This window comes from Bombus impatiens, unplaced genomic scaffold, assembly GCF_000188095.3.
Source record: "Bombus impatiens unplaced genomic scaffold, BIMP_2.2 scf_0382, whole genome shotgun sequence".
NCBI classification, from domain to species: domain Eukaryota; kingdom Metazoa; phylum Arthropoda; class Insecta; order Hymenoptera; family Apidae; genus Bombus; species Bombus impatiens.
Window position 1 is genome coordinate 749,331 of NT_176801.1, and position 26,932 is coordinate 776,262.

Sequence of the window (26,932 nt, forward strand, 5' to 3'; positions counted from 1 at the left end):
GGTATGCGTGCGCATCCTGTGATTTTTCGAACGAGCGCAAGTCGACAACCAAGGTACTAGCAATTCACAACATTAGAGCTGCTTGTCAGTTCAGGTGTGCTTGTCATGCAGTACGCTGTAAGTACATATCAAATTATTTCTACGGGGCACATGAGGACATATATCTTCACAATTATAGGATAATTCATATGTCGAAGAAGAAAATACGCTTATTGAAGTGAGTAATTTTGATTTAATTTGATTAATACTTTCTGTTAAACTATCGATGAAGTTATTATAAACTGTTTATAATCGTTTGCAAATTTATTTCTTCGGGCTTTTTTACATTTTTCATGATCCTTGTTTTCAATCACACATACTAATATTTCAAATAACTTGCTTTGCTATAATTTTAAGGTTACCGAACTACATATATTGTTTTGTACTAAAAACAATAGCATATCGTTTTAAAACATAAGTAGTTATAATTACGTCTACAACAAAAGCTTTAGAATTGTTCGTCCAATTAAAAGAATGTATATATTTTTGTTGAAAGATTCGGTAATCACTTTCGAATAGTTTTCGTATAATGGGATATTCGGTCGGTTTACAATTTTATAACCTGATGAAATATAAAGTGACAATTAAATGCAATGTTAATATCATATTTATATCCTCATTTCTCTTGTTGTTTAATAAAAACAAACAATTCAGTTTTCATATATTATATAATTAAATGCTTTTTTTTTATTTACCATACAAATTGCTTTGAAAAAAACTAAATTCACACGATTATTTGTTAATTAATATTAAGATCGATTAACATAATTATCTTAAAGCAACTGTATACAATGTTTCGTAAACTGAGGGAAAACGATAAACTAGACTAAAAAAATCCAAAATGTATTCAAAATTGAAAACACGTGTGTATACATATATATATATGTATATATATATGTACGTAGACAATATTGTATCAAATACAGTTGTATATTTAACTAAATGTGACAAAGGAAAACATATTTTGTATAAAATAGAGAATATTCGACAAACCGATACAAATCGATCTAGTCCAGTCGATTTAAACTTTCCTTACTACTAGGTCAATTCGTAGAGTTCATTCGGTTAGGGGGCCGTCTCTTTATCTACCCTTCGTAATCAGAATTCATCTACATAGCAAGTGCAAATGTAAATGTAAAATACACCGAATGAATTGTACGCGGGCTTAACTTATGTCGCTTTCGTATTTACCCCAATCTAATATAATCTTTTTTTACTCGAGTACATGAGCGACACCTGCGTATGATTTATGCCACTTACCACACATCCATTAACCTTCTGCACTTGACCTATTTGTATTTCTTGCATGTTTAATCCGATCGATATTTCCATCCAATTGATATCGATATTTGATAGTGCTTGACATGAAATTTTACAGGTATCCTTTAAAAGTTCATAACATAAAAATTTGTTAATTATATATACGCGCAAAATTATACAAATCAATTAATTCATGCAAAATATTCTACCCGTAACTCATTCGGTATACTCTATGCATAATCACGTTAGTTGTATTAACTGGTATTTATGAATATTTGAAACATTCTATTTCTAGTTTATTTATTATTCGTTTTATCTGTCATACGGAATAACGTGAATCTTGACAGCCTGATTGATACTTCAAAGTTGAAGGTCATAGTTAAATTTTCAGAATCAATTCAGTTTCAGTCGACTCCTTGAACTCGAAGAAAGTTAAAATTAGTTTATTAGTTTTTATATTTGATGTTTTTAGAATGTAGTACATGTAAATAAAAATATTATTAAACAAAGGAGAGATATTATTATATGCAAAAATAAAATATTTTTTTAGTTTCTATACTCGATCTGTAGGAATGAGAAATTTTTTGGTTAATCAATAATAACTCATTTATTCTAAGAATTTAATTTTCATACAATTCATTACTACTAGGTCTTATAGTTGCCATATTTTTCAAACTATCGATCCCAACATTTCACTTTGTAATGTAGTTTATGGTCGTAATTGCGAAATTTTTATTATCAGGTGTTCTTGTCGTATTATGCATTGTTAAATGGCACATTTGGTCATTTTACGTTCAAATACGATTTTATGAATGCTGGTCGCATACATAGAGGTGGGTTGTACGGCTTAGACACGCTATAATTCGGGGTGATTCAACGCGTAACTGAGTTCAAGGACAACACACACACACACACACACATTTTGTCGGCAAACGAATGAAATACTTAACGAGCAAAAAGCAATATGTTCCTGAGAAACACGATATCAAGTAATGTCGCCGATAATGGCGTCGAAAATTGCACGATATACTTATTAAAATGACGAAAATTCAATCCAATTAGCGATAACATTTTTCGTGACTTTTGATATTCTCATTTAATTTATCGATAAGTTAATTCGGGAAACATAATTTATTAATATATTCGACCGTTCAAATAGTGCAAAAGATACACGGAACTATGCTTTACAACAAAATAAAATGCATACTTAATTGGCCGTCGGTCACCAACTTTTCAACCAAGTATACTATCATCTTCTAATAGCGATCTAACAGTCAAGGTGTAACCACTCTTCTACAATTGTTACGCGTAACGACAATCCTCAAGGCAAAATCTCTTTCTCTCCCTAATCTAGTGTCTTTCGTTTTTAGATGAGCGAGTCTGTGAAGGTGGCTGTGAGATGTCGCCCAATGAACGCTCGGGAGCTCCAGCAGGGATGCAGGGTACGTTCATAGAGGCGGACAATGAACAGCCAGGAGATCGTCGACGCTTCTGAGTTCGTGTCACATGCACCCGCGCCACCAACGTGCGCTATGCACGCTTCCGCTTCTGTTTCTTGTTTTGTTTATTCGTGGAAAGTATGTGGATAACTCGTCATTGTTCTATCGAACGCGTTGTAGCCTAGCGACCGTATCAAAACACGCGAGCAACATGCATGAACACTGTAATTTTTCCGCTAGGAAATTTTTTACGAGATCGTCCTCTCTGAATCTTCGAATCTTTGACTCAAGTTCGTTGGATGAATGAATTTCGTCCGACTAAGGATGGTTTTAGGTTTAACAAGTAAGTAAAGTCACCACGAAGATTCTGATTCATGTCTTTTTTCTTTTTTTTCTTTTGTTTCAGATCTTTTACCCTCTATATGCAATGTGGGACGTGCAAGCCTCCAACGATTTTTCGATCGCGTATTTAAATAATTTTGTTTAAATGTCGATATCTTTTTAAACAAATTTTTAAATATGTCACTTTGAAACCTGTTGGATATCGTGGCAGAGATGCTAATAAATAGCCACGAATTTTTCTAGATCTTTTCGAATGTCCCCCAACAAGCTAAAAACTCGGCTTAGCCTTAAGCTCTCGTCCCACATTGCACAACGCGTTAGTAAAAAGAGAACTGCATTTTTTATTTATTTAAACTGAATAGTTCTTTTTAATATTTTTAACGTCTTATGGCTGTTGGCAACATGACGTGGCATTGAATGTAAGAATTTTTTAACAAATAGAAACTGTCTGTCTTTAGTGTCGCACAGTGTTTAAATTTTGTTTATAACTGTTATAGCTATTATAATTCTGCAGTAAACCGTAAAGAGCTTGAATTTCTTTCACACCGTAAAGAAGAACAAAAAATTGATCGTATAATATGGGTTATGAATTCGACAATTTACATCGGAAATAAAATAAAGAAATCCCATTTATCCTATACAAATCAAACGTAATTTTTTAACGATAAAAGAAATTGAAAGAACGGCGAAATAATTAGTTTACCGTAACGCGTATCAACGAGTATATTTCGTTTTTCTACGTATCTAGGAATCCTACACCATCGTCGAAAAGTATCCCTACAGTTGCTTATTACTTGAAATGTAACTTAATTATAACATTATGGTAAAACAGAATCGACGATGTCTCGTTAGATAGTAAGTAGCTATCTGTTATAAAATATTATGACACGATATTCAACTATTCGCATCAATAAAACCGTAAATTTCTTTTGCACAAATGCTATGTAATATAATGGAAGAGTTTCGCTATTTGAGAAATTCTCGATTTCAAAATTGTTTAATTTTTAAGATATAGATTAAATAAAAGCAGATCTTCTAACCTCACAGATAAATCGCACATCATGCCTACTTCAGGTACCTAGTACATACTATTCCAAAGTTATAATTATATGGAAGAATATAGAAAAATAACAAATATGACAGTTAACTATTAGTTTGTATACTACGTTTGTAACTTCTATACTTTAATAAAAAATCATTTTATCGAGATATTCATAATTTTTCAGGTTTCGATCGACAAGTTTTTAATTATGCGTTGAACGTTTCATGAATATGCATCGCAATTCGCGTGAACCTCGCGTGAACCGAAACCCAGACCAGGTCAAAACACGAGAAACTATAAATATATCGTTTAATAATTAGCGCGGAACTTCTGAAAATCTGAAAATCATTATACCGTTGTTACAAATCGTACACGATATGTGCGTGTATTTATCGCGAATCATGCGATCGCACCTACGCAAAGTTACACGTACACGCAGCGTGCACGTGTGCCTCTTGTGGCAGTGTGTCAACCGTACGTGTGTCGCCGTACATGAACGTAAAAGAGGGAAAAACAAGGAGGATATAAAATTGGTAGCACGACTGTGGCTTTCCATCGATTTGGCATATATTCCGCTTCATCGATAAGCATGTGAATACGTATGTAAACTATATACATATATATAGGCATGTAAAATGATGTGTGCAACGACGCGGTTCGATACCACTATCTATGCATCGTGTATGCACCGATCAGCTTAGCGTGCCTACGTTACCTTCTGAATATCTTATGGAATAGTAAATTTAATGACGACTCACTGTACACGATGGCCCGTGATACATAGCTGTGAGCTACGTTGATGGACGTACGATGAAAGTGGAAAGGGACTTCGAGTCAACACGTGACAGATAGAATAAAAGTTTTCTTTTCTTTTAATTGTATTTACGTTTGTTTTTCATTACTTAAGAAGTATAGAATGTTAACTTTGTCGAAAGAATTCGTGCGCTGTATTCGTTCAATTTTATTAAGTTTGATAATGCATATAGAAACGTAAAATGATTTAAGATACAGGAATTATCAGGAAAAATATTCGTTATTTCATATTTTGCTGTTCGATGCATTCAGAGTATTTATTATGCCAAGTTTAACTGTTAATTAATATTTTGTTGCATCGTATCCGGCTCTACAATTTTAATTTAATTTTAAGGTAATTTAGTTTCACTTTGTTATATCAGGTTTAACTCTCGACCAACGTTGTTGAATCACGTGTCACTACGGAAATTTTAATCAGAGTACTTGGTTTTAAATTAATCTACATTTGAAATTAACAGGCAGCTGGCTTTTAATTATATCTGCGAAACTTATTTCGAAACTCGACGTATCGGACGAAAAATGGGAAAAGAAGCTGGAATCGATAATTTAGTTACAATACTGAAACAGGAAGAAGCGACAATTGCGTTTTATTATTATTTCCGCGAAATTCAATCGATACGAGTATGAACTACGAACTATCGCTAAACCGACGTTGCAAATAATAGCCACATTACACAGATAGTTTTTGCATGACGAGTATAGAAGTGTCGCGATATAACGTGATTGATAAATCACGTGGATCGATTAGTTTTATAAAAAAAATTAAATAACTTTAATCGTTCTTGCACGCGTTGCTTGTAAATTACGGGAGTGCAGTTATAGGTTTTAATTTGAAAGGCGAAGTCTTTTGCTCGATCGATATTCCGCTCGGATGAAATTTACAAAAACCCTGTTATTAATAAAGGCAGGAACATTTGCGAATATTTATCCTCCTTTATACGCGTAGTTCGCTTTTAAGAATGGACTAAACAGAAAAATATTTGCACAACGGAAACCTACATGCATGCACACTACGAACTTAAGAAAACATATTTTTCCAAGTCACGGTGTTTCGTAAATGTACAGCGACCTTAATTCACGCTGCAGTATATCGCGCTATATCTGTACTTCGATCTTACATTATTACACATGATACGATGTGATATTACACACCATTGCGCTCTTCTTTCTTGGTTCTAGCCTCTTATTTCTTTTCCGTTCTTCCTCCGATCCTCGTTACTTTTCGCGTTTCTATCCTTTTTCTTTTTCTACTCCCTCTGCGTCTTCGCGTTCTCTCGTTATATACTGCAAACGGTATACTTTGCGGTATACTGGAAACAGCAACTTTGAGAGCTATTAAAGAGCTACAAGCAACAAAGCTATTAAATCGATTACTAATCGTTAAATATTATTAAACTTATATTATCAATAATAACGAAATTTCATCGAGCTTTACACGTGTATCGGTAAACTCGAAAATTCACCTATCGTATTTTTTTCACCTGCGCAGAACGTGGTAACGATCGATTCTGCGTCAAAATGCTGCACCCTCGAGTGTCCAGCAGCCGCAGGCCCCGGAAACGGCAAGGTGTACCAATTCGACGCCGCCTTCGGTCCGGAAGCAACTACAGAATTTGTCTACGAAAACGTTGGTTCGGTCATCGTGGAAGCTGTACTGGACGGCTACAATGGCACCGTGTTTGCATACGGACAAACAGGCTGCGGGAAATCGCACACAATGCGTGGATTCATCGAACGTACTTTGGACCACATCTTCGAGGCCACGTCGACGGCCAGCGCGGAAATGAGATACTTGGCCCTGCTCAGTTACCTGGAAATTTACAACGAACGATTAAGGGATCTATTGCAAGACGGTGGGAGCGATCTGTTGACCTTGAAAGAGGATCCGAATCGCGGGACTTACGTGGCTGGAGGTTTGAGAGAGGTGACGGTGAAAGATGCGGCGGAATGCGCACGACTGGTCGAACAAGGTGATCGAAGAAGAGCCGCTGCAGCTACGAAAATGAACGCAGCTAGTTCCAGGAGTCACGCTGTGTTGACGTTGTCCTTGGAAACGCTGGCCATTAACGAAGAGAGCAGTAAGACTGAGAATCCGGTAAAGAGAGGAAGGCTTCACCTGGTGGATCTTGCCGGGTCCGAGAGGCAAGCGAGGACTGGTGCTACCGGAGATAGACTGAAAGAGGCAGCTAGCATCAATTTAAGCCTTTCGGCGCTGGGAAACGTGATCAGTGCGTTGGCTGCTGGTCATGGCAGACACGTGCCGTATAGGTATGTTGGTAGACTGTTAGACGAAATTTTAGAATCGTTAGGATAACGTACTTGGTGCGAAGAATACAGGAGAAAAGTTAGTTAGTTTCTAATTTGTATGCCACTTGACGGCCAAAAAGGAATACTTCGATATCAAACGATCGTAAAAAGGGTGAACTCGTTAAGTCCAGAGATAAAGTCTCCGGAAAAGGTATCATAGGTGACGCAACGCGGCATAGTAGAATCATGTTGTTTTTCACACAAAACTACATCAGACGTAAGTTTCGTTAAAATCGTCGATTCATAGCCGATGATTGGTTCCTTCGTTAGTTACGCCGAGAATAACATCGCAACGTTAGATAAGATGGTGTAAAAATTTTAGTCGTTGAATAAATTCTTTCTTACAACGCTTCGCGGATGTATCGGCTGTTCTTTAAAGGCCTATGCTAAAGGGATTAATCGTTGTTTAAATCGACGCTCGAAGAAACTCGTATACTCGAGACGATACGAAACATCGCGTAACGAACGCGATCGATTGCAAAGTCACTAAACGTTTCCTTTGAAAATTCCCTATCCAGAGACAGCAAGCTAACCAGGCTACTAAGAGACAGCCTCGGTGGAAACGCGAGAACTCTGATGATAGCTTGTATAAGTGGCAGCGACGTGGACGCCGAAGAAACTCTGAGTACCTTGCGATACGCAGCCAGAGCTCGATGCATCAAGAACAAACCTGTCGTCAACGAGGATCCGAAAGATGCTTTACTGAGGCAATATCAATTAGAACTGCAACGTCTAAGGAAGTTGATCGAGTCGAACGATCAGTCGCTCGTAAAAGAGATAGCCGCGAAGGCAGAAGTCGAAGACGAAGAGGGTATCGAGCAACGAGAATACAGCGAACATGTGAAAAGATTGAAGGAGGAGTGCGAACACTCCAATCTGTCTGCTCAGAAGCTTCGAGAGGAATTGCAGGCTATGAAGATTCGCTACGAAGCTGGTACTATTGGCGATACGAGGCCCAAGCCTGTTTCTCAGCAGCCGATGGACGAACAGGACGTGGAACGGGAGGAAAGGCGAAGAAAGAAGCGAGAGGCGGCCATGCAAGAGGTATTGAAGAGACTGGAGAAGCTAACTATCGGAGGGGAGGAGCAAGGAAATGCCGAATTGAGGAGACGACGAGAAAAAAGAAGAAAGAGGCTGGAGGCTCTCGCTTCGGCTCTGGAGACTAGCGCTCAGGAAGGAAACGGAAGCGTGTTCCAGGTGTATGGTCAACTCCGGTTAGTAGTTTGAACGTGCGAAAGCTGCGTCGAATATGTACGCACGAAACGGTTCGCGCAGTTGAAACGTACGGCGTATACCTCTTTGTTCGTCGAAGTTAGAGAAAAACGTCAGCGGGAAGAGACGAATAAATTTCGTTCGGTCGATTTACGCTATTGGATTCTATCCTTTTAACAATTCGTACGATGAAATCTAGATTCTAGATTTTCCGATTGTACCAAGTTTCAAGAAACTCAAGTATTTACACGCAGTATCGATAGTATAATTGAAAATAAAATATACGATAGAACGTAGTTTGACGGTAGTTTGCCTGGTATTATTACGAAGAGTACGTTTAAACGTTTCGAGATCATATGTTATATGTATTTTTCTATTCGACTAAAATTATATTCCCAACGTAGATCGACGGAAGATGCGCTAAAACGAATGGCGAAACGAGCGAAGCAACTCGAAGCGGAAGCAGCCGATCTCCAAGCTTGCTGGGACGCGGAGCGACGCGATCTTTTGCGCAGAGAACTGCTTACCTCGCAAATATGCGACGCGATGGTTCCTCATCTTCGACCGGGATGTCCGTTTCGCGATGTCGCTGCCGTCAGATCCACGGCCACTTGGAGCGACGAGCTGGGTCGTTGGAGATTACCGGACGCGACGCCACATATTTCCCTTCCTCCAGCGTCGTTGGTGCCTAAAGACAATATACAGTACAACGTAGTGCCTTCCAAACCGGATCTTAATAATAATAGCAATAACGAGGATAACGCGGACGAGATGGACGTGGAAGCTGAGAACGAGGAGAGCAGCGAACAGGAACAAGCGAAGAAACTCGATATCGTTGACACGTACTTCCGACGAAATCGGATCGACAAGCTCCTAGCTCACGCGAGAGAAGCAAAAACTTTTGGTAAGCAGCGACGTAAAAGCGATGAAAATTTGCAAGATATCGGTCGTTGTAACGTAAAACCGTAAAAACTTTGTAAAACCGTTGAATCCGTCGATGCGTGACGATCCCGACCGGTCGAGCAAAATCGGAAAATACGCGGTGTATTTTATCGTTTTGAAGATCGTCTAGGTGCGAACGCCGGCTTTCCTTATTTTTCTCGTTACTACGCGCACGCCACGACAACCTGAACGATAGAGTCTCGCGAACGATCCATAAGGGCATACATCGACGGATCGACCTAAGAAGCTCGTTGCTTCAAATCTAGAAATCTATTTCCTCTTGCAAACGTGTACGCGACTAGCAAATCCGGAAAACAGAAATCCTACGTAACAAACGACGAGATAAACAATCGTAACCGCGTTGTAGAACCGGGCAGCCGACTCAGCAGATCAGTTGGTTCCGAGGAAAGCGTTCCTTTTGGAGGCAATCGTCTTCAACTGAACGCCTTAAATCTGCAAAGTAGCGCGCCAGTGATCGGCGACTTGGATGGTTACAGGCCAACGCAACGTCTACCGACCGGACGAACGAGCCGACCAGGTTGCACGTTGGAAGAAAATTCGATAAATAACAAAAGTTGTCTCGTTAATCAAGCGATAAAGCGGAATCCTCCTCGAATCTTGGAGGCGTTGCCCTCGCAGCGCAATCTCCAAGGTACGAACCTTGGTGCCTTCAAGTTTGGAAATAAAGCCACGTCGGACAGAATATCCGATAAACTATCGTCGGCATTCGTTCGCGACCAAGCGGATGACGATCGTTCGACGCTGGTCGAACACGCTCGTTCCCCCACGTATTGAGATCGAAGGTACAAAGCCACCGCGACAGTTGGCAACTGCGGACTAGGACGACATCGGTGGAAGACGCGGATGAGGTACTCCTACTAATAGTAGTTACACGAGTAGGTGCTTTAGAATCGGTCGATTTTTCTTATCAGATTCTACGTATATACGTATTTCATCTTTCTAGCGTCAAATTCGTATAATCGTACTAATGCGCGTACCACCGTACGCGATACGAGATTCGATAGGCTTCGACTTAATTAATTAGAACGTAAATACCGTAATGAATACATTTTGCCGCCACTACGCATGTACTATTTATCGTATATCCCATTCTAGGTATTACGATATGCGAATATTTTAAATTGAAATTATCAGCACAAGGAAAGAGGTAGAATCTAATTAGAAATTTATCGTACGTAGTAAAAAATTCTTTATCTCGGATATTTACGCACGTTATACGTCGTATCCTATACATTTTTCTAGTTTCGATACGTAGATACACGGAAAACGGACATTTACGCTTTATTTCTAAATAATTTTTATCTTAAACTTTCCTTGCACTTTTTAGCATTTTTATCTTCGTTTTGTTTATATTCGCTTTAACGCTAAATTATTCGAATATTGCCTCTGTCTCGTATCGTAGTTTTGAAATTTTCGTTGCCGTTTTACATGTACGCGTTTGAAATTTATACACCGTAACGCTCATAACTCTGTTCCGTTATCCGATTATTCGACAGAAGTAAAAGTTTCCTTTACGCGAAATACGCGCATACGTGGTTCTCGTGAGAAACGATGTAAGAATAAACGAGATAAGGTGTACGTAATATTACGAGTCGCTCTCGTTCTCTTTCACGATGAAAGAGACCTTGATCCGTTCACTGATCTTATATAGGTTTTAATTCGAACATTTTGCGAACAGGCTTGGGTGAGTGACGTTTGTATAAGAGCCGTCCCGCTGTAACTTTGTCGCTTGGAACGTCTTCTGGCACGCCTTTTATACATACATCGTAACAAATTACGTCGGCATGTGTCAAGAAATTCCGAAATTCGAGAAGACGTTCGTAATAGACGAAACAAAGCAGACGATTCACACGTGGTGGATAATAATTCGAATTCTAACGATACTCGGACGTAAACCGACCTCGTTAGACTCGGGTTTTTGCCGACAAATTACTATCGTATCCTACGAATCGTTTCGCTTTTCGTAATACGAACCAGTCGTTATACAACGTATATAGGGTATATAGCGATAAGATTTGTTTTGCAAATCAACGAGGACGACGACGCGAGAGTCACCACTGGGCCAAGGTTACACAGTCGGAGTGCGTTCGTTTCGATATAAAATATATTAAAATTTCTAAATACATGCGCGAACGTTCTGCTATGTAAAAATGTCGTTAATCGCGAGTATCGACGGATCAAGGTGTTACCGAATAAAAAAAACTGTTTAACCGTCCCCTTCGTATTCCGTAGCAATCTGCGAGATATGTTTTACAGAAATCAAAATAAAAATTCGCGATTAATAAAGGAAAAAGTATTTCGATTGCAACGAGAGATCAGAAATTACGTAAATATTGATATTCGCCTATTAATACAGAGATTAATTCGGAGATTCTCTGCGGCTCTTTCGCTTTCCCTTCTTCTATTTTCGCCATTGTCTTCTAATTTCGCAATGATTTACGATCACGTAGATATATTTATTTGACAAGTTCATCTAGATCTCGCGGCATTCGTCCCCGTTAGAGCTCTAAAAGTAACGTCATAAAGGTTACACGCACACACACACACACACACGGTGTTACGCAACATCTTGGAATATATCCCGTGGAATATATCGACAAAACCAGTCTCGTACAAAACATTCGAATTAACGAAATTCTATCTACGAACGTCTAATCTCTCCAAAGATGGTAGAAACGAATTTTCTTAATGCTTGTTACAGGAAGTAGCGTTTGCAGCGTGTATCCTACGAACAGCGATAACAAGAAATGCCCTTGTGCAACCGGTTTCCATACCTATTTGGTCGGGGATGACGGAGGCCACGCGTGGACTTTACCTTTCGTTGTGGGAAGATAGCGATTTAACGAACGGACCCTCTGCCTTCCACTCCTCTGGTTTTTAACTCGTTAAGGACGAAGCAGCGAAATATCGTGTAAAAGTTGCGTAATTGCGGCAGTATTAAAAAGAGGTAAATAAAGTAAGTTATTATTTTGTCAAGTTAGAAAAAAAAAAAAAAAATCCATCGAAACGATCGTCTCTTGGAGAATGACGGATTGCTCGATGTAAATACGTTATACGTAATACGTACAAGATAGATACTGCAATTTCTTCGAGTTGCGCGTTTATTTCGATCCATCGTGTCGCCGCTGTTTTCTGATATTTATTTTCCTATCCGGTTGCTTTTTCCGGTATCTACGATTTCTACTAAAATTAGTCGCTTCAAAAATATAAGTTACAGGATCTTTAAACGATCTTTTTACGATCTCTGATGCAATCTTCGACCAACGTACGATAGGATTAAGGCGTCGTTATCGATCTACCATCCAAGACACGTATGCAGATGTAAGCAGAGAATATTCGATCCAATATTCGATTTCGTTACGTTGTCTTTTAGCTTTCGTTTGGAAAGATTAATCTCTCCGCTTTTGTACGCCGACGCCGCTACTTGTTGCTATAAATAGATCGAATAGAATTCAAATCACCAATAATCTCAATTTCTCTCGTTCCTCGCGAAAGATCGTCGAGAACGTTACGCAATCGTCGAATGCTAACAAAACTCGTCAGAAACGAACTTGTCTCTAACGTAATCGTACAAAAGATTTCGTTATCCGTTTTTACATCCAATCTATGTCGAACTGCGACTTTAATTGCAAACGACCATCGAGCTGGAACCAACTAGTACTTTCTGTGAAATCCACCGGGCTCGGGGATCGTTGCGCGATTCGACACACTTTTCGAGGAAATCTCGACGCTGGTCGATAATAGAGAAAAGGAAAAAGAAAAAAAAAAGGAAAGAAAGAGAGAAAATTCCGAAATCGGTCGAAACCCGAAGGAGCTGTGATTCGATTCGGATTCGAGTAAACTAACGGAAACCAATCGAAAATCGACTAAAATGAAGTCGGCTTTCGAACCGTGCTTTTAATAAATTTAGAGACAATTAACATTCACAGTGACAAACGTTTGCAGTTTTAAATACGAAATCCATAGCTTTCGGTGCTATATATTTCGGACAAGGATCGTAGGACTATGCTTCGGTAGTGCATACTATAGATCGTTGTCCGAGTTTTCCATACGTACGTTTCCATACGTAGGTACAAAGAAACGACGCTGCTTCGATCTCTACTCCGTGGGAGCGACGCAACTTTTGCGCGCGCAAAGTAAAAAAGGAGAAACTTCGACGGTAGTCATTGTAATTACACGATGACGGAAAACTCTATTATCTATCTATCTATCTATCTAGCGTTCGCGGCAACGCTTTTCCGATTAGATACTGACTTATCGTTCCTCGATAAAGATCGTTGCGAAATATCCGCCTTAGAAGAGAGATTTCAGGTGTACCAGGCGGCGGTTTTCACCCGACACACGCGCGCCGCTAAAAAGTGCCAGAGAAAGAATCAAAGTTGCTAAAGTCTGTCTGCGATCCATCTACGACAATGTTATGAAATTTTTGTACGCGAAGCTTTGTTCGAGCGTTACGCGGTCGTAAGTAGAAAAAGAGGCGAAATAAAAGGAAAAGTTTGTAAACGAAAGTGTATTATGGTTTCCGTCGTTCGCTTTAGAAATTAATTGCCTCTTTCTTACGGGGCGCCGTAACGGAATAACTTTTTTATTTTTTTCTTATTTTCATTATTGGAAAGTGCTGCATCGTTGCAGTAGAAAATCGTATTTCGTAAAGCGTCCTGTTGCTTCGTGTACGCAACATGGAAACAAGGAATTCGTTATAAATCAACATTTTCGCATACCGATATTTCCGATTTTAATAATTTTCAATAATCGACAAATAGTTTCTTCCGACGTGAGAATCGATACCAATTCGCGATACGCAGCCCCGTTATCAAAACGAACCGAAGCGAAAGACGAGAACGGTGTCAAAGATCGTATCCCCTCGAAGCTTTTAGAGAAATTTCACAGCCAGCCACGCGAACTGATCGAGCAACCAGTGACTCTCTCCTAAAACCTTTACTTTCCATTGAATCTCCGGAAAGAGGAAACACGGAATAGAGGGGAAATTATAAAAAGTCTATTATAAAAACATTCAAAAATACCTATGACGATTTTTTTCTGAAAAAACCTAACAAACGCGGTTTACTCGTTATATGCGTGTAAATAACCAGCATTTCCAGTTAATTTTCTTTCAAAATACGTTTGTCAACGTTAATCGGAAATTAATTGCCGTTTTCGAGTCAACGTAACGACGATAATCTATAATTTCGCAACACGCTCTTGTATCGCGGTAACGTTAACGTGCCTCGTACAAAATACGCCTTTTTAAACGAACGAACATCGTTATTCCAAGTGGAAGACGATTCAGTTGGTCGTGTTCGAAACGTCGTAGTACGTTTCGTGTAATAAAACCGACACGTAAGTATCTTCGTTGAAGAAAATAAAAGTGGCCTTGAATACCGTAAAACTAACGATCCGAAAAAAGAATACAATTTCTCCAGCTTTCTTCAACGTCGAACGCAACTTTTTCCCCCATCTTCTCGATAACTCAAGAAACGAAGAAACATTCGTACGTTCGATTACCATCGAGTCAAGATCAAATACAAATTAACTTTAAATCGTTTCGCAGCGTGAATAGTAGCTGTTAGATATACGATAATTAGTTCTACGGTATTGTGTATCTTCCATCTGTATAACTTCTCTAATTTTTATATGCTTTGCCAGACACGTTTCAAACTTTGTCGCTATAATCACGATATGCCTGGATACGCAACGCCTGGATATGCCTCGTTAGTGCGCTAATAGGATTTCGAAATATTTCGTATAACGCGATATGTGCAACAAATTTCTAAGAGCGTTCGAATACTTTCGCGAGCGTAGTCGACGTACGATTAGGTTTCTTGGGATGTCATTAACGTTCGGCGCTCGTTATACACTTTGTATAATATTTTACCTCGCGCTCTACTAGGAATCCGTAACGCGCAAAACAAACACGATCCTTCCTACGATCGTTTCCCGCGATACTCGGTGTCGTAGAACTGATAAAACATGCCGCGAGACTCGGAACAACCGTATTATTTATTGGCTAACGAAATCGATCCGAAATCGAGTGAAACGGTCGTAAAGATTGGAAAAAAGTGTGGCGAATGTGCTCGCCCGTTCGAACGTTCGGAGAGAACGAAAGCGAATGAGCTCACCCGTTCGAACGTTCGGAGAGAACGAAAGCCAATGATGGAAAAAGCCAGCTTACCGTACACATGTGTATAACGGCGATGGCTCACTTTTACTTTCTCTGTTTTGCACGAAACGCAAAATAGCGGCCGCGAGGCTGGTAAATGCCGCTTCAAAAAGCAGTCCGCTTTCCCTCTCGTCCTGTCTCCGGATATCGAAACATGGTCGCCTCTCTTAAAATCCTTTGTCGTTTCTTATCGTTTCGATCAACGTTTCGCCACACTCGTCGTCCGTAGATCAGCCATTCGAACCGATTCTTTCGATTTGCATTATTTTTCAAAACCACTGATTACATCGGCGATTAGTAGATTACGATAGTAATCGAAATATTCCATATAGACTCGAGAAGGTAAGATAGAGGCGAGCAGCGAGCATATTTAACGTAGGATTTTTCCTTTTCCCTGTTGAATTTTCATTTATTTCCTGTTGTCCATTGTTTATCGTTTGTCATATTCGCTACTGATAATCAATAAAAATCATAAAATTTTAAATATAGGTATTTATCTTTGAAAATAGGAAGCAACTTTAAAACCCCCCAAAAATTCGAAACATTCACATTCGCGATTTACCAAATTAGACAAAATTTCCAATTTCTATCAAACTTGCAAACCCATTACCCTTAATAGAGTCGGCGTCGTACTTTCCACCGTTCAATTTTGTTTCGAGGAATTGCAAAACGTATAATGAACTAAATCACTCTAATAAGCGTACTTGATTTGTTACCGTCGTGAGATTGCAAAATACGCAACTACAACGTTCCCTTATCCCATTAATTGCGCTACATACACGTACATATATCGTGATAAAAAAACTACATTTTATTATATACTTTGCTATTTCTCTTTGTAAATATTTAATTCCCAAATTTCTTAAGATCGACATTTCTGGCATTTTTGTTACAAAATTATCGTATTGTCGTTTAAATATTAGACGATTAAATGCGTTTAAGATGAAATCTAACAGTTGTTTAAGCAGTGGTTTAACGTATTTAAGACGAGACTCGATAAATTTAACAAATCGACGAGATCGACGTTTTTATCTGCGGTTTCACAAACGGTTTTTGCTAAATAAATGTACGTGCATATCTGGTCAAATCTATTATACGTAGATAAAACAATTGGAAAAGAAATAAGCAATGAAAGTGGATGTGATACGTCTTTTACGAAATAGCTATATCTTTACCTAGCTGCTATATACCACGGTAGAAGCTCGTAAATATAAATGGCTAAAATAAGCAAATTGTCAAGGCTATATAGGCATTTGTCACGGATACGTTCGTTAACTGGTTAATAAACTCACTCTGGCGAAAAGCGATAGTATATTTACCTTAACCGAAGAAAACAGACGTTTCTCGTGTTACCATCGTATGTATCCCTAGTACACAGTTACTTTCCACACGTGGTGTTACTTCGAGGTTATGTCGTCGTTTAAAGGTTAAAAATATTAACTTGGCATAGATAAACGTCGAGAAAAATCGGTCCCATCGTGAATTCTCGTATATCGTCGCGATTATGTCACGCATCCTGCATCGGTCTCGAGTTCAACTGGCGTGTTTCATCGCCTTTCGTTCGACGTCTCTCCCCTTTCCTCTATAATCGCGGAAAACAACATTTCCCGGAGCAGGGAATATCGGCATCGTGCAACGCGAATCAGAGCAAAGTAGAGCACCGATCTTGTTACTCACCGTAATTCACGCGAAACCGTTGCTACGCGAGCCTCTTCCACGAGGAGCACGATTTGAAATTGACATTGCGATCGTTGCAGCTGCTTTAAACAAGCTTTTCCTTCGCTCGGAATGGACTTTCTACGACACATGATTCACCACGCACGTAAATATTCAGCTTCGGAACGAGTATATTCGCGCGAATATGACAAATTCTTAGCGAGAAAAGTGACAAATGATTACAATTACGTAATTATTTAGCATCGGTAACGAATAATTATAATCAACGAAGAATGTAAAATAATAAGCATAGGATAAACTAAAACGATCGATTGAAAATTTACGAGGATAATTAATTATAATTCGCAATTATAGTTCGCGATGTAACCTTTTAGCCACACACATATATTGGATAAATAAAATCAATTATGGATTCGTATGAATTGTAAGGTATTTTTCGATTAGACTCTTTCTTATAGCAGCATATATCAAAAACGAAGAGAATGGCAAACCGGAAATCTGTAGATATAGCTATAGACTGTTGTGTTAGGCTAACGTCGTAATTAACTTCCGCAGAGGTTAAACGACTAGTTGATAGACGTCTATCGAATCATGATAAAAATACAGTTGCAGTATTCGCTTGTTTTCTTAAATAAAACATACTAATTAAACTAATTCTCGTATTCTTACAATAAATGATTCAAAGTATGCATACATGTCTAATTCCCAACACCTCCGAATAATAATTTTCGCCTTTCTTTTCTAAATTATACTTCCCAACAACACTGTACAATCATATAAAAATATCCACGCTTTATCTAATCGTAATGTCCAAATAATGCCTGTATATATATATATAGAAAGATATTTCTGAACACAGCAATCTCTGGGTATCAGATGACCTCTAAAACGTTTTTCTCTTTAATTCGCAATAATATCGCGTACTATTCGCTAATGCAAATAAATACGAACTCTCAGATTATATATATCCGAACTCTTCCTCGTCGATATTGAACATCTACAAGCTATAATATATGTCTCTATAGAGTCATTTGTATTTAAAATATCTGTTAACATTATCGACAACATCGATGTTATTGCTGATTGAGAAAAATATTTTCAAAGATATACATCAAAGTCGCTTGATCGTTCGACCACGAATTCCAAGCGTCGTACGATCACGAAGTTTTAAGGAGACAAAGTCGACACGGAGAATGCCGCCGAGGTCACTGTACGCTACGTCCGTTTATGTGCACCATAGCCTGTATGCTATATGATCATAAGAAAAACAGAAACGCCAAGAAGTATAGATCTATGTTCTGTTTCAAACATGACCAACGGTCAATTATCGCGACTCGTTACAGTTACAAGTGGCAACGATCTTACTCCATTTATCCGTTGTATCTAAATATCTGCTATTATATACTTCGTTCTTTAAAGCAGCCATTACGAGACGTCGCGCCGCATACAACGCTTGTGCCTAAAATAAGAATTAGTCAGAAGCTAACAGCTAACCGAAAGGTCCAAAGAATTAGCGGCGTAACTGGTACTGATATTTCGCTCTTAACTATACGAGTTCCAACCAACGATTCATAGCATAACTAATAGAGGAGACGGGTGAAAGAAGCGGAGAGGCCAGAAAAAGATTACGGGGAAAGAAGACAAAGAACATAAGTATTTATATACATATGGGAGACGTGTGTTTAATATATGTATATACGCACACATCAACGTTGTCTTTAGAGGGAAAGAGAGGAAGGCAAATACAGTTAAGTAGCGGCACTTTGATCCACAAATGTACCGCGTGTTCAAGTTTCAAGCAAGTCGCGATACGGTCAATGATTCATACTTGCCATTAATTAATTGACGACATAATAAAATTTCCTATATGCAATATCGACAAACTAGAAAGAAGTTTTGTAATCTCAAACTAAAATATCGAACAATATCGATAAAATTATGAAGTAAAAATACAAATTATACATATTTAAATTAATACGAGCGTAATCTTTCTAGCAAAAACTATTTTCTTTCTAACTCACTAATGTTTCTCTGGAATAACCGTTACGTAAGAAACGTTTGTTGTAATTGTACTCAAAATTTAGGATAAAATTTATCATATTTTCCTTAGTCAGTACCCCCATATTGCACAATTTACATTACATACATTTGCTTACGAAAGTATTTGAATACGTACAAAATTTGTACGTCCATATTATATACGCGTTATATAAAAGATTTTGAAACTTCGTTAGCACTGTACGAGATGAAACACGGCTGTCACAACAAATTTCTCGTCAACGAGTCAACTACAAGTTTCTCGACAAAAATCTTCGAATTCGCTAAATCTTTCATAGAATTCGTTATATAAAAAATGTCAACATTTTGAGAAAATGTATAGATCGACTCGAGATTACATTAAATTGAAACATAGTCGGGAAAGATCAATAATAGTTTGTAAATAATTTACGGAGAGAACGGAATGTTCCTTAATCGGAATTTCATATTCCATTCGAATTACAGAGCGATACGTTTATAGCGCATGCTTGTAGTAGCTCACAAGCCATGTTGATCACTTTCATAAATTAATATGTAAGAGAAAATAACAATAGCGTGCATTGTTTTTTAAAATTTACCTTGAAATTTATGGTTATGTTATGTTCTTACTCTTGCGATAAATAAACTCACGAAGATAGGCCCTTTGCTGTCTGAAATGTTGAACACTAATTACGTCCCTGGGAAATGAAATTAAAAATTTCATAAAAAATGGTCTCGGTTATTCTAGCGGCCGAGAGGCTCGCACACGATTATCGATATCACAGATATCCGTCAAGCAATAATGGCAATGTCAACAACATAATATAGATAATATTATCGTACTTTATCGTACGGTACAGTCTGCTCGCCTAAGCGCTGCGCACAAAGGGATCTATGTTAGAGTTGGTCCGGAACGAGCGTGGCGGAACTAGCGTACCAGGAGAGCGCATTTTGGTATCTGAGATCGGCGGCTCGGAAAAATGAGTGACGCACGGTCGCAGTCGACGAGCTCGGATCCAAGTCCAGCGATAGACACAAGCACAGGCGATCTACCAGTCACGGGTTCTAGTTGCCGCCGCGGAGAGGGTCCAAAAGAGAACGGAACGGCAAACTGCGTGCGAGAGACGTGACGAACAGTCGCCAGCTGGTAGCCGGTCTACGTGGATCGAGCAATCGCGAGCCGGAAAGAGAGAGTGTGCGTATGCGTGCGTGTGTGTGTGTTTCTTTTCTCTTTTATGCGCACGTAGCAGAATACACACGTTTATCGCGCGAATCGCTCTTACCGCGTATATTTAACGTTCACACTTGTGAATAGCTGTGAAGAGAAGCGAAGCGGAAGTGGTTGCCACTAATAGTAGCACAATGTGTGACGATCGTCGTTGACGAACCATTCAGCATCGAAACGAGTCGTTTCGATTAAAACGACGTTCGAAACGAGTTTTCTACGCCGCGATACGCTCCCATGAGAGCGTGCCTCCGGCAGGATGTCGTCGGTGTTTTCGAAATTAATCGACAAGACGTCTACCAAATACGGTATTAGGCAAGAGCAGCTGATTCGTGGTATAGTCGGGGTAGCGACCACTCTCTATTTCATCAAGATCGGTTATCCGTTGGTGACTTTTGCTATAAAGCAGTACCAAAAGGGGAAAAAGCAAACTCGGAATAGCGTGCAAGTGCCGAGCAGGGATAAGAATGACATTGATAATGCTAATAATAGCAAGTTGAACAGCAAGGCGGGGAAAGCAAACGTGGGTTTGGACCGAAAATTCATTAAACAGCTGATCGCGTTGCTGAAGATCATGGTTCCTGGATGGAAGACGCGCGAAGCCGGATTACTCGCTTGTGCCACTCTGACGTTACTAGCTAGGACGTTTTTGTCGATCTATGTAGCCACTTTAGAAGGTCAAATCGTGAAGAGAATCGTGCTTCGAGACGTTCAAGGGTTTTCTTTGATGCTCGCGAGATGGTTCGCTATAGCTTTCCCCGCGACGTTCGTTAACTCGGCTATTCGATATCTAGAGGGACGATTGGCTCTTAGTTTTAGGTATTTACACGAACAATGTATTGATTTGTAGTTTGCGTGGCTTTTACGGTTCACAAACAAGTGTCAAGTTCTGTTTTCTGTTTTTAAAGAGGACGCCTGGTAGAGCATGCTTACAAAATGTATCTGAGTCAACAGACCTACTATAGAGTGGCTGCACTGGACACTAGACTCGGAGGTGCTGAACAAAGACTGACGGATGATTTGTCCGAATTGGCTAGTTCTGTGGCACATTTGTATTCCAGTTTAACCAAGCCATTGTTAGATTGTGCATTGGTGTGCATCGCGCTTATTTCTTTCTCTTCCAAAATGGGAGCAAGAAGGATACACGGTAATACGATTAGCAAGTTATAGAGAGTGTACTAATAACCAGAGTCTAATCGTTTGAAAGGCAAATTAAGCGACGTATTAACAAGCATAGTAAATTTCCTTTGTATTGTTTTACAGGGCCATTGTTATCGTGCGTGGTAATTGGTCTAACCGGACAGATTCTACGTCTAGCTTCTCCTAAATTTGGCCAGTTGGTGGCAGAAGAAGCATCGAAACGTGGAATATTAAGAGAGGCACATGCTCGCATCAGTGCTCATGCAGAAGAGATAGCATTCTACGGAGGTCACTGTACAGAGCACCGATACTTGATTACCGCTTATAAATCTCTTGTTTCGCACTTAAGGAGAGTGTTAGCCCTAAAATTTTGGTACGTGATGTTGGAACAACTGCTCATGAAATACGTATGGTCTGGCACTGGACTTTTAGTTATTGCCATGCCCCTGCTTTATACCACAGTGACGTCAGGAAACGTGGCTTTAAAAGACGACGGCGATGGTACGTACGTGCTAAATATAAAGTTAGTTTACAGTATGCGAAATACTAACGGATTTATTTCCTTGTAAATAGGCGGAGTGAGCGAAAGAACTAGATACTTGACAACTTCTAAAAATCTTTTGAGTTCTGGGGCAGATGCTGTCGAGAGACTGATGTTGTCTTACAAAGTAAGATTTAGAATAACGGAGAGAGCGTATTAGCTAGTTCGAAGAGTAAGACGTTTATAACGAATTTCATGTATTATAGGAATTGGTGGCATTAGCTGGATACGCAGCACGGGTCAGCGAAATGTTGGATGTATTTAAAGACGCTGCGCTATGTAAATATAGAAGAAATATCGTTGGTAGTTCGTCGAGAACAACAAATAGTACAACCAATTTTGCTTTAGATAATATAATCGAATTGAAAGACGGAGCACCAGTGATAAAAGGTAATCTTCTACGAGCATACAGGTTAGCAGTATTCTTGAAGTATATTTGATCGGATATGATAAGACGCAAAGGACATTTGTTATAGGAATCGTACGTGAAAGTACAGATGGCAGTATAAGCTTGATCGACGTGCCAATAGTTACGCCAAACTGTGAAATTATCGTACCTAGATTGACTATTTGTGTAAGCTTCGTTATATTTTTAAACTATCACAAACTATCGGAAAAAAAAAAGGAAAATTATCGTACGCTTTTACTTTTGTAGATAAGACCAGGGGACCATATATTAATTACTGGGCCCAATGGCTGTGGAAAGAGTTCCCTATTCCGCATAATTTCTGGCTTATGGCCAGTGTACGGAGGCACTTTGATAAGACCGGCAGAAAATTACTCTGCTAAACGAGAAAGACCCGCCTTATTTTATATTCCCCAAAAACCTTACATGACCGTCGGTTGCTTGCGCGATCAGATCATATATCCCTCGGAATCACAAACGGAAGACTGTTGCGACGAAGAACTGCTGAAATTGTTGGAAGAAGTGGATCTACGAAGTCTGGCAGAGAGAGAGCCGAATGGACTGGATTCTTTCGGTGACTGGGACTCTACGTTGTCTGGTGGTGAAAAACAAAGACTCGCGATGACGCGTTTGTTTTACCATGCGCCTCAGTATGCGCTGTTAGACGAGTGTACCAGTGCCGTGAGCCTCGAGGCTGAAGCAGTGATTTACGAAACTGCCAAAAGGAAAGGCATAACGTTGTTAACTATCACGCATCGCGTGGCTTCCCTCGCGAAATATCATAAACTACTGTTACGCTTCGACGGAGAAGGTGGTTGGACTTTCGGCCCGTTAGAGGCGGAAAGTGCAACGCGTCTAACGACTCAAGCAACTTACGAACAAACCGAGCAACACGAAGTGAAAGGAGGCCACTATCGAATGTTACACGTACGTTCGCGTGTTTTTTTTCCCCATTTTAATACGAAACGAACGACCATGTTGCAACGAGCATGTACCAAATGTATTTCGATATTTTGTTTCTGTTTACAGGAACTCCGTGACATTCATAAGGAGGATGCGAAAATTGGAATTAGCTGAAAAGAACGAGACGAATCATTTTGTATTATTCTAGCGAATTCATGTAGAAACTCGTGCGGCTGTAAATAGATACCAATTTCTAAACAAATAGTTTCTAAACAAATAGTTTCTAAACAATTAATCTATTTTTGTATGAATAAATATCGCTATTTAATGTCACGAAGTAGGAACATTGTTCGACGTTGTTTGAGCATCTGTATCCTAACGCTTCTTTTCTATCGCTTATCTAAATTAAGGATAATGTAACGAAATAAAAATGCCACTTTCGTCAACCCGATCAACGCGTTGATTTTATGAAACGTACTCGTTGCTACGAAGTGATTTACCTGTTCATATCGTATAATGGTAAAACTATCGTCTTTTATTTATCGTTCGATATTCTCCGAACTTTGCAAACATATCCGAAGAAGGTTAAAGGCGATAAACGTAATTCTGATTTGCATTGAAATGTTAACGAGAGGACCGAATCGTAAATCACGAATAATTTTCTACTTACTAAAAAAGTACTCCTAACGACGAAATCCTTTCCTTTTCCCAACCATAAGAGGATTATCTACAGTTAATAAGAATAGAAACTGTCGTAAAATAAAAAGATATTCGTTGTCCATGTGTCATTACGTGGTAGGTATTTCCAAGATGCGATAAACAAGATAGAACGATCGGAATGGGAAAGGAACAAAGTAGAAAAACAGAAGAAAAAAAGATTTTTTTACTTTTATCGATGATCGACAATCAGCCGACAATCTCACGCGAATATCAGCTTGGATCGGTAGAGAAATTGCTGTGCTCATCGATCCGTGGAAAATAACTCGATGAACGCGAAATTATCAAAGCCAATGACGACGAATCTTTGTAGAACTCGATCTTTGCTCCTATCGCAAGTGTCTTAACGTTTCTTAAAAGTAAACAAGAGGAGTCCAAAGATATAAATCTAATTAGGTGGAAATGTTCGATGGCTGGAGAAACGGTTAAAATAAAAGCGAGGAAAGTGAGTAAGGAAGGAAGGAAGGGTGAGAGCGAATCTTGCAAAGATAGGAGAAAAGGAGGGAAGAGATGGAAGGAAAGTGGCGAGAATGGGATAGGTTGGATGTCGATTAGAAGGCGGATCGCGGATTAAAGTTCCTTTGGCGATGTTGCAGCTGCCAGGCCATGGCGTGCAGTAGCGTGCCGTGTCGCGTACATTAATTTGTGCCGGACAAAAATTTAATTACGTGTGTTTCTTTGTTTTGAAGGGCCAGCAAAGGCGGCGGGGGCGATGCCAGGGGAGGGAAGACCCACAATTTCCGATGAGCTTACCTCTGGGAAACCCTGCAAACGCCAAACGTCGATACGCCCGGGAGCAGCCATCTTGGGGGGTTGTATACCTCTCTGCGACGTTCCAGCTAATGCTTTAAAGCAATTCCGGAATACCGGCGCGGCGCAATTAGTCGCGTCTCTTCTTCCTCGTCGATCTTCCAGGGATGCGGAACGACTTACTAATACATCGATGCCTCATAGTACAAATGTTGTACCCTGATATTCCTTTTTATTTCTTCGTTTCTAGCGTGCATTTCACGTTTAGCGTTTTCAAAAATTTATTTAATCGTATTTTACGATTAAATAAATATTTGTCGCATTTGTATCTATCTTTACGTCTAACGTCGCTACAAAATTGGTGGCAGATCGCGCGTCGATCGCACGCTTTACGACAGATCATGAGAATGAGAACGAGAAATAATATAGTCGGCTACTTTGTACGTTTAAAAGATGTTCCTTACCGTACTTTTATAAACGGTATTTTTCCATTATAGAATTTTGTAATCCGACCTTACTTTAATACGCCGTAAGCATTGTAACAGGTATTTCGTTTTATCCGGATATCACAGTCTCTTGCACGCTAACGATAATCTGCCAGCTAACGATATTACTAATATTATAGATTTCTCTTTCATAATTTTACAAGGTTATGTAATTGCAGCGTGTCGTGTACGATTTCGCAACGAAAGCGGACCTATAACAACGTTTTCCGCGGTGGAAACACGAGTCGAAGCCTACGTATCGAGGAACGTAATTTCAAAGCGCTTGTCCAGGCTGTTGCTTTGAAATCGTTCCGATATCGGTGCAAGAATCGGAAATTCTTTGCGACAACGACAGTCGACCGTTTGTCGATAGTTAATAGAACCGAAGAAATTTTGCAAACGGCACCGATCGCTGCGTTGTTACCTCTAGAAACTCGATCGAGACTCGAGCGAGTAAAAATATACACATATCGAAGTAAATCTCCAACTAGTTTCTGTTTGTTTAATTACGTTTATAAACGTACGTAAAGATATAAATTTGCTTGGCATTTTAGTCGACATTTCCATTCGGCAATTCGGTTCGAAGACGATTTGAAAAAGACGAGATTGGCAATAGGAATGAAAATAAAGGAGAACTCGACTTACTTCGACAGTCGAATAACTCAAACGCCGCTATCTTTCTTCGCGCTGTTTATCCAAGAACCAACGACCACGGACGGCTATTTTTAGTTAAGAGGAGAGTCGCAGGCGGCAATTTGGCTACAACATTCACGGCTGGTGTCGAGTTTCGTATTTTGAGAAAGGGTTGAAGGAAGACGCGAGGCAGAGGCCACGGCCTAGCATCTGTCCGCGATAGCCGACTAAGAAAATAAGGCGAGACTCGCGAGGCGCGATTAGCGAGCACGCCCCGTGTTCGTAACAGTTTTCTCGAGGATTAAAACCTTGTCGACTTTCCGGGCCGCTCCGTTTCGCCGTTGCTGGTCGTCGAAATAGCCGATTGAATTACACGTGGCGCGTGCCAGCCGGCCGCCACCGTCACCGCATACGCCAAAGATCTTTGCTCGAACAAAGAACGCAATAAGCCATCATCCGATCGCTATCTTGTCATCCGATGGGATTTCCAACGACCAAAGAGGCGGCCGCGTTTGCAAATCTTCTGGCAACGATCGTATATGTAGGGTTATCGGTGATCGTGGAATGACTGGAATCGAAGAAACGCAGACGACATAGACAACAAGATGGCACGAACACTTTAGCGTCTGCAAAGCGTATATGCTTGCAACGAGTATATCTGGTAATTGCTACGCACGCTTTCGGATGAGTTTAAAATTTCACCGATGTAATCGCGACAGCGACGTCTCGTTACGGTGCCGATGAAACTTGGAAATTGATTTTTCACGATATACGCGCATCGAATACGAAAAATGTGCAAAAACGTGGCGATACGTCGTCTTGGAATACCGCGTTCTTCCAGTTACGCGGTATGTGGAAGCTG

The 26,932-nt window shown here is 39.7% G+C and overlaps 2 protein-coding genes and 2 long non-coding RNA genes across 5 annotated transcripts; 2 read left to right on the forward strand and 2 right to left on the reverse strand.

Annotated features, from left to right (window-relative positions):
- The first annotated feature begins 2,669 nt into the window (after positions 1-2,669).
- On the forward strand, positions 2,670-12,249 carry LOC100743383 (osmotic avoidance abnormal protein 3-like). Its single transcript, XM_024367989.2, has 6 exons — positions 2,670-2,741; positions 6,425-7,203; positions 7,761-8,456; positions 8,859-9,358; positions 9,764-10,265; positions 12,119-12,249. Exons 1-5 carry the CDS (start codon positions 2,670-2,672, stop codon positions 10,189-10,191), a joined length of 2,475 nt encoding a protein of 824 aa, XP_024223757.1. The 3' UTR covers positions 10,192-10,265; positions 12,119-12,249.
- LOC112212930 lies at positions 5,808-6,540 on the reverse strand. Its single transcript, XR_002946785.2, has 2 exons — positions 6,399-6,540; positions 5,808-6,278 (listed from the first exon to the last, which is right to left on the reverse strand). It is a non-coding gene; the product is annotated as an uncharacterized LOC112212930 (long non-coding RNA).
- On the reverse strand, positions 6,970-20,245 carry LOC112212928. Its single transcript, XR_004461831.1, has 4 exons — positions 20,114-20,245; positions 19,870-19,968; positions 8,982-9,142; positions 6,970-7,108 (listed from the first exon to the last, which is right to left on the reverse strand). It is a non-coding gene; the product is annotated as an uncharacterized LOC112212928 (long non-coding RNA).
- A 280-nt stretch (positions 20,246-20,525) lies between these two features.
- LOC100740709 (ATP-binding cassette sub-family D member) lies at positions 20,526-23,934 on the forward strand. Of its 2 annotated transcripts, none has more exons than XM_024367987.2 (8): positions 20,526-21,314; positions 21,404-21,642; positions 21,759-22,136; positions 22,209-22,303; positions 22,383-22,566; positions 22,653-22,750; positions 22,832-23,509; positions 23,612-23,934. In XM_024367987.2, the coding sequence occupies exons 1-8, from the start codon at positions 20,755-20,757 to the stop codon at positions 23,657-23,659; spliced, it is 2,280 nt and encodes a 759-aa protein (XP_024223755.1). In that variant the 5' UTR covers positions 20,526-20,754; the 3' UTR covers positions 23,660-23,934. The 2 variants fall into 2 exon arrangements, with proteins under 2 accessions (XP_024223755.1, XP_033176908.1); XM_033321017.1 differs by having other exon boundaries at positions 22,832-23,422; positions 23,612-23,864.
- Positions 23,935-26,932: the final 2,998 nt, after the last annotated feature.

Coding starts and splice junctions, on each gene's coding strand:
- LOC100740709 (XM_024367987.2), top strand. CDS start 20,755: ATGTCGTCGGTGTTTTCGAAATTAATCGACAAGACGTCTACCAAATAC. Junction 21,315..21,403: donor CGATTGGCTCTTAGTTTTAG/GTATTTACACGA, acceptor CTGTTTTTAAAG/AGGACGCCTGGTAGAGCATG. Junction 23,510..23,611: donor GCCACTATCGAATGTTACAC/GTACGTTCGCGT, acceptor TTCTGTTTACAG/GAACTCCGTGACATTCATAA.
- LOC100743383 (XM_024367989.2), top strand. CDS start 2,670: ATGAGCGAGTCTGTGAAGGTGGCTGTGAGATGTCGCCCAATGAACGCT. Junction 2,742..6,424: donor AGCTCCAGCAGGGATGCAGG/GTACGTTCATAG, acceptor TCACCTGCGCAG/AACGTGGTAACGATCGATTC. Junction 7,204..7,760: donor GGCAGACACGTGCCGTATAG/GTATGTTGGTAG, acceptor TTCCCTATCCAG/AGACAGCAAGCTAACCAGGC.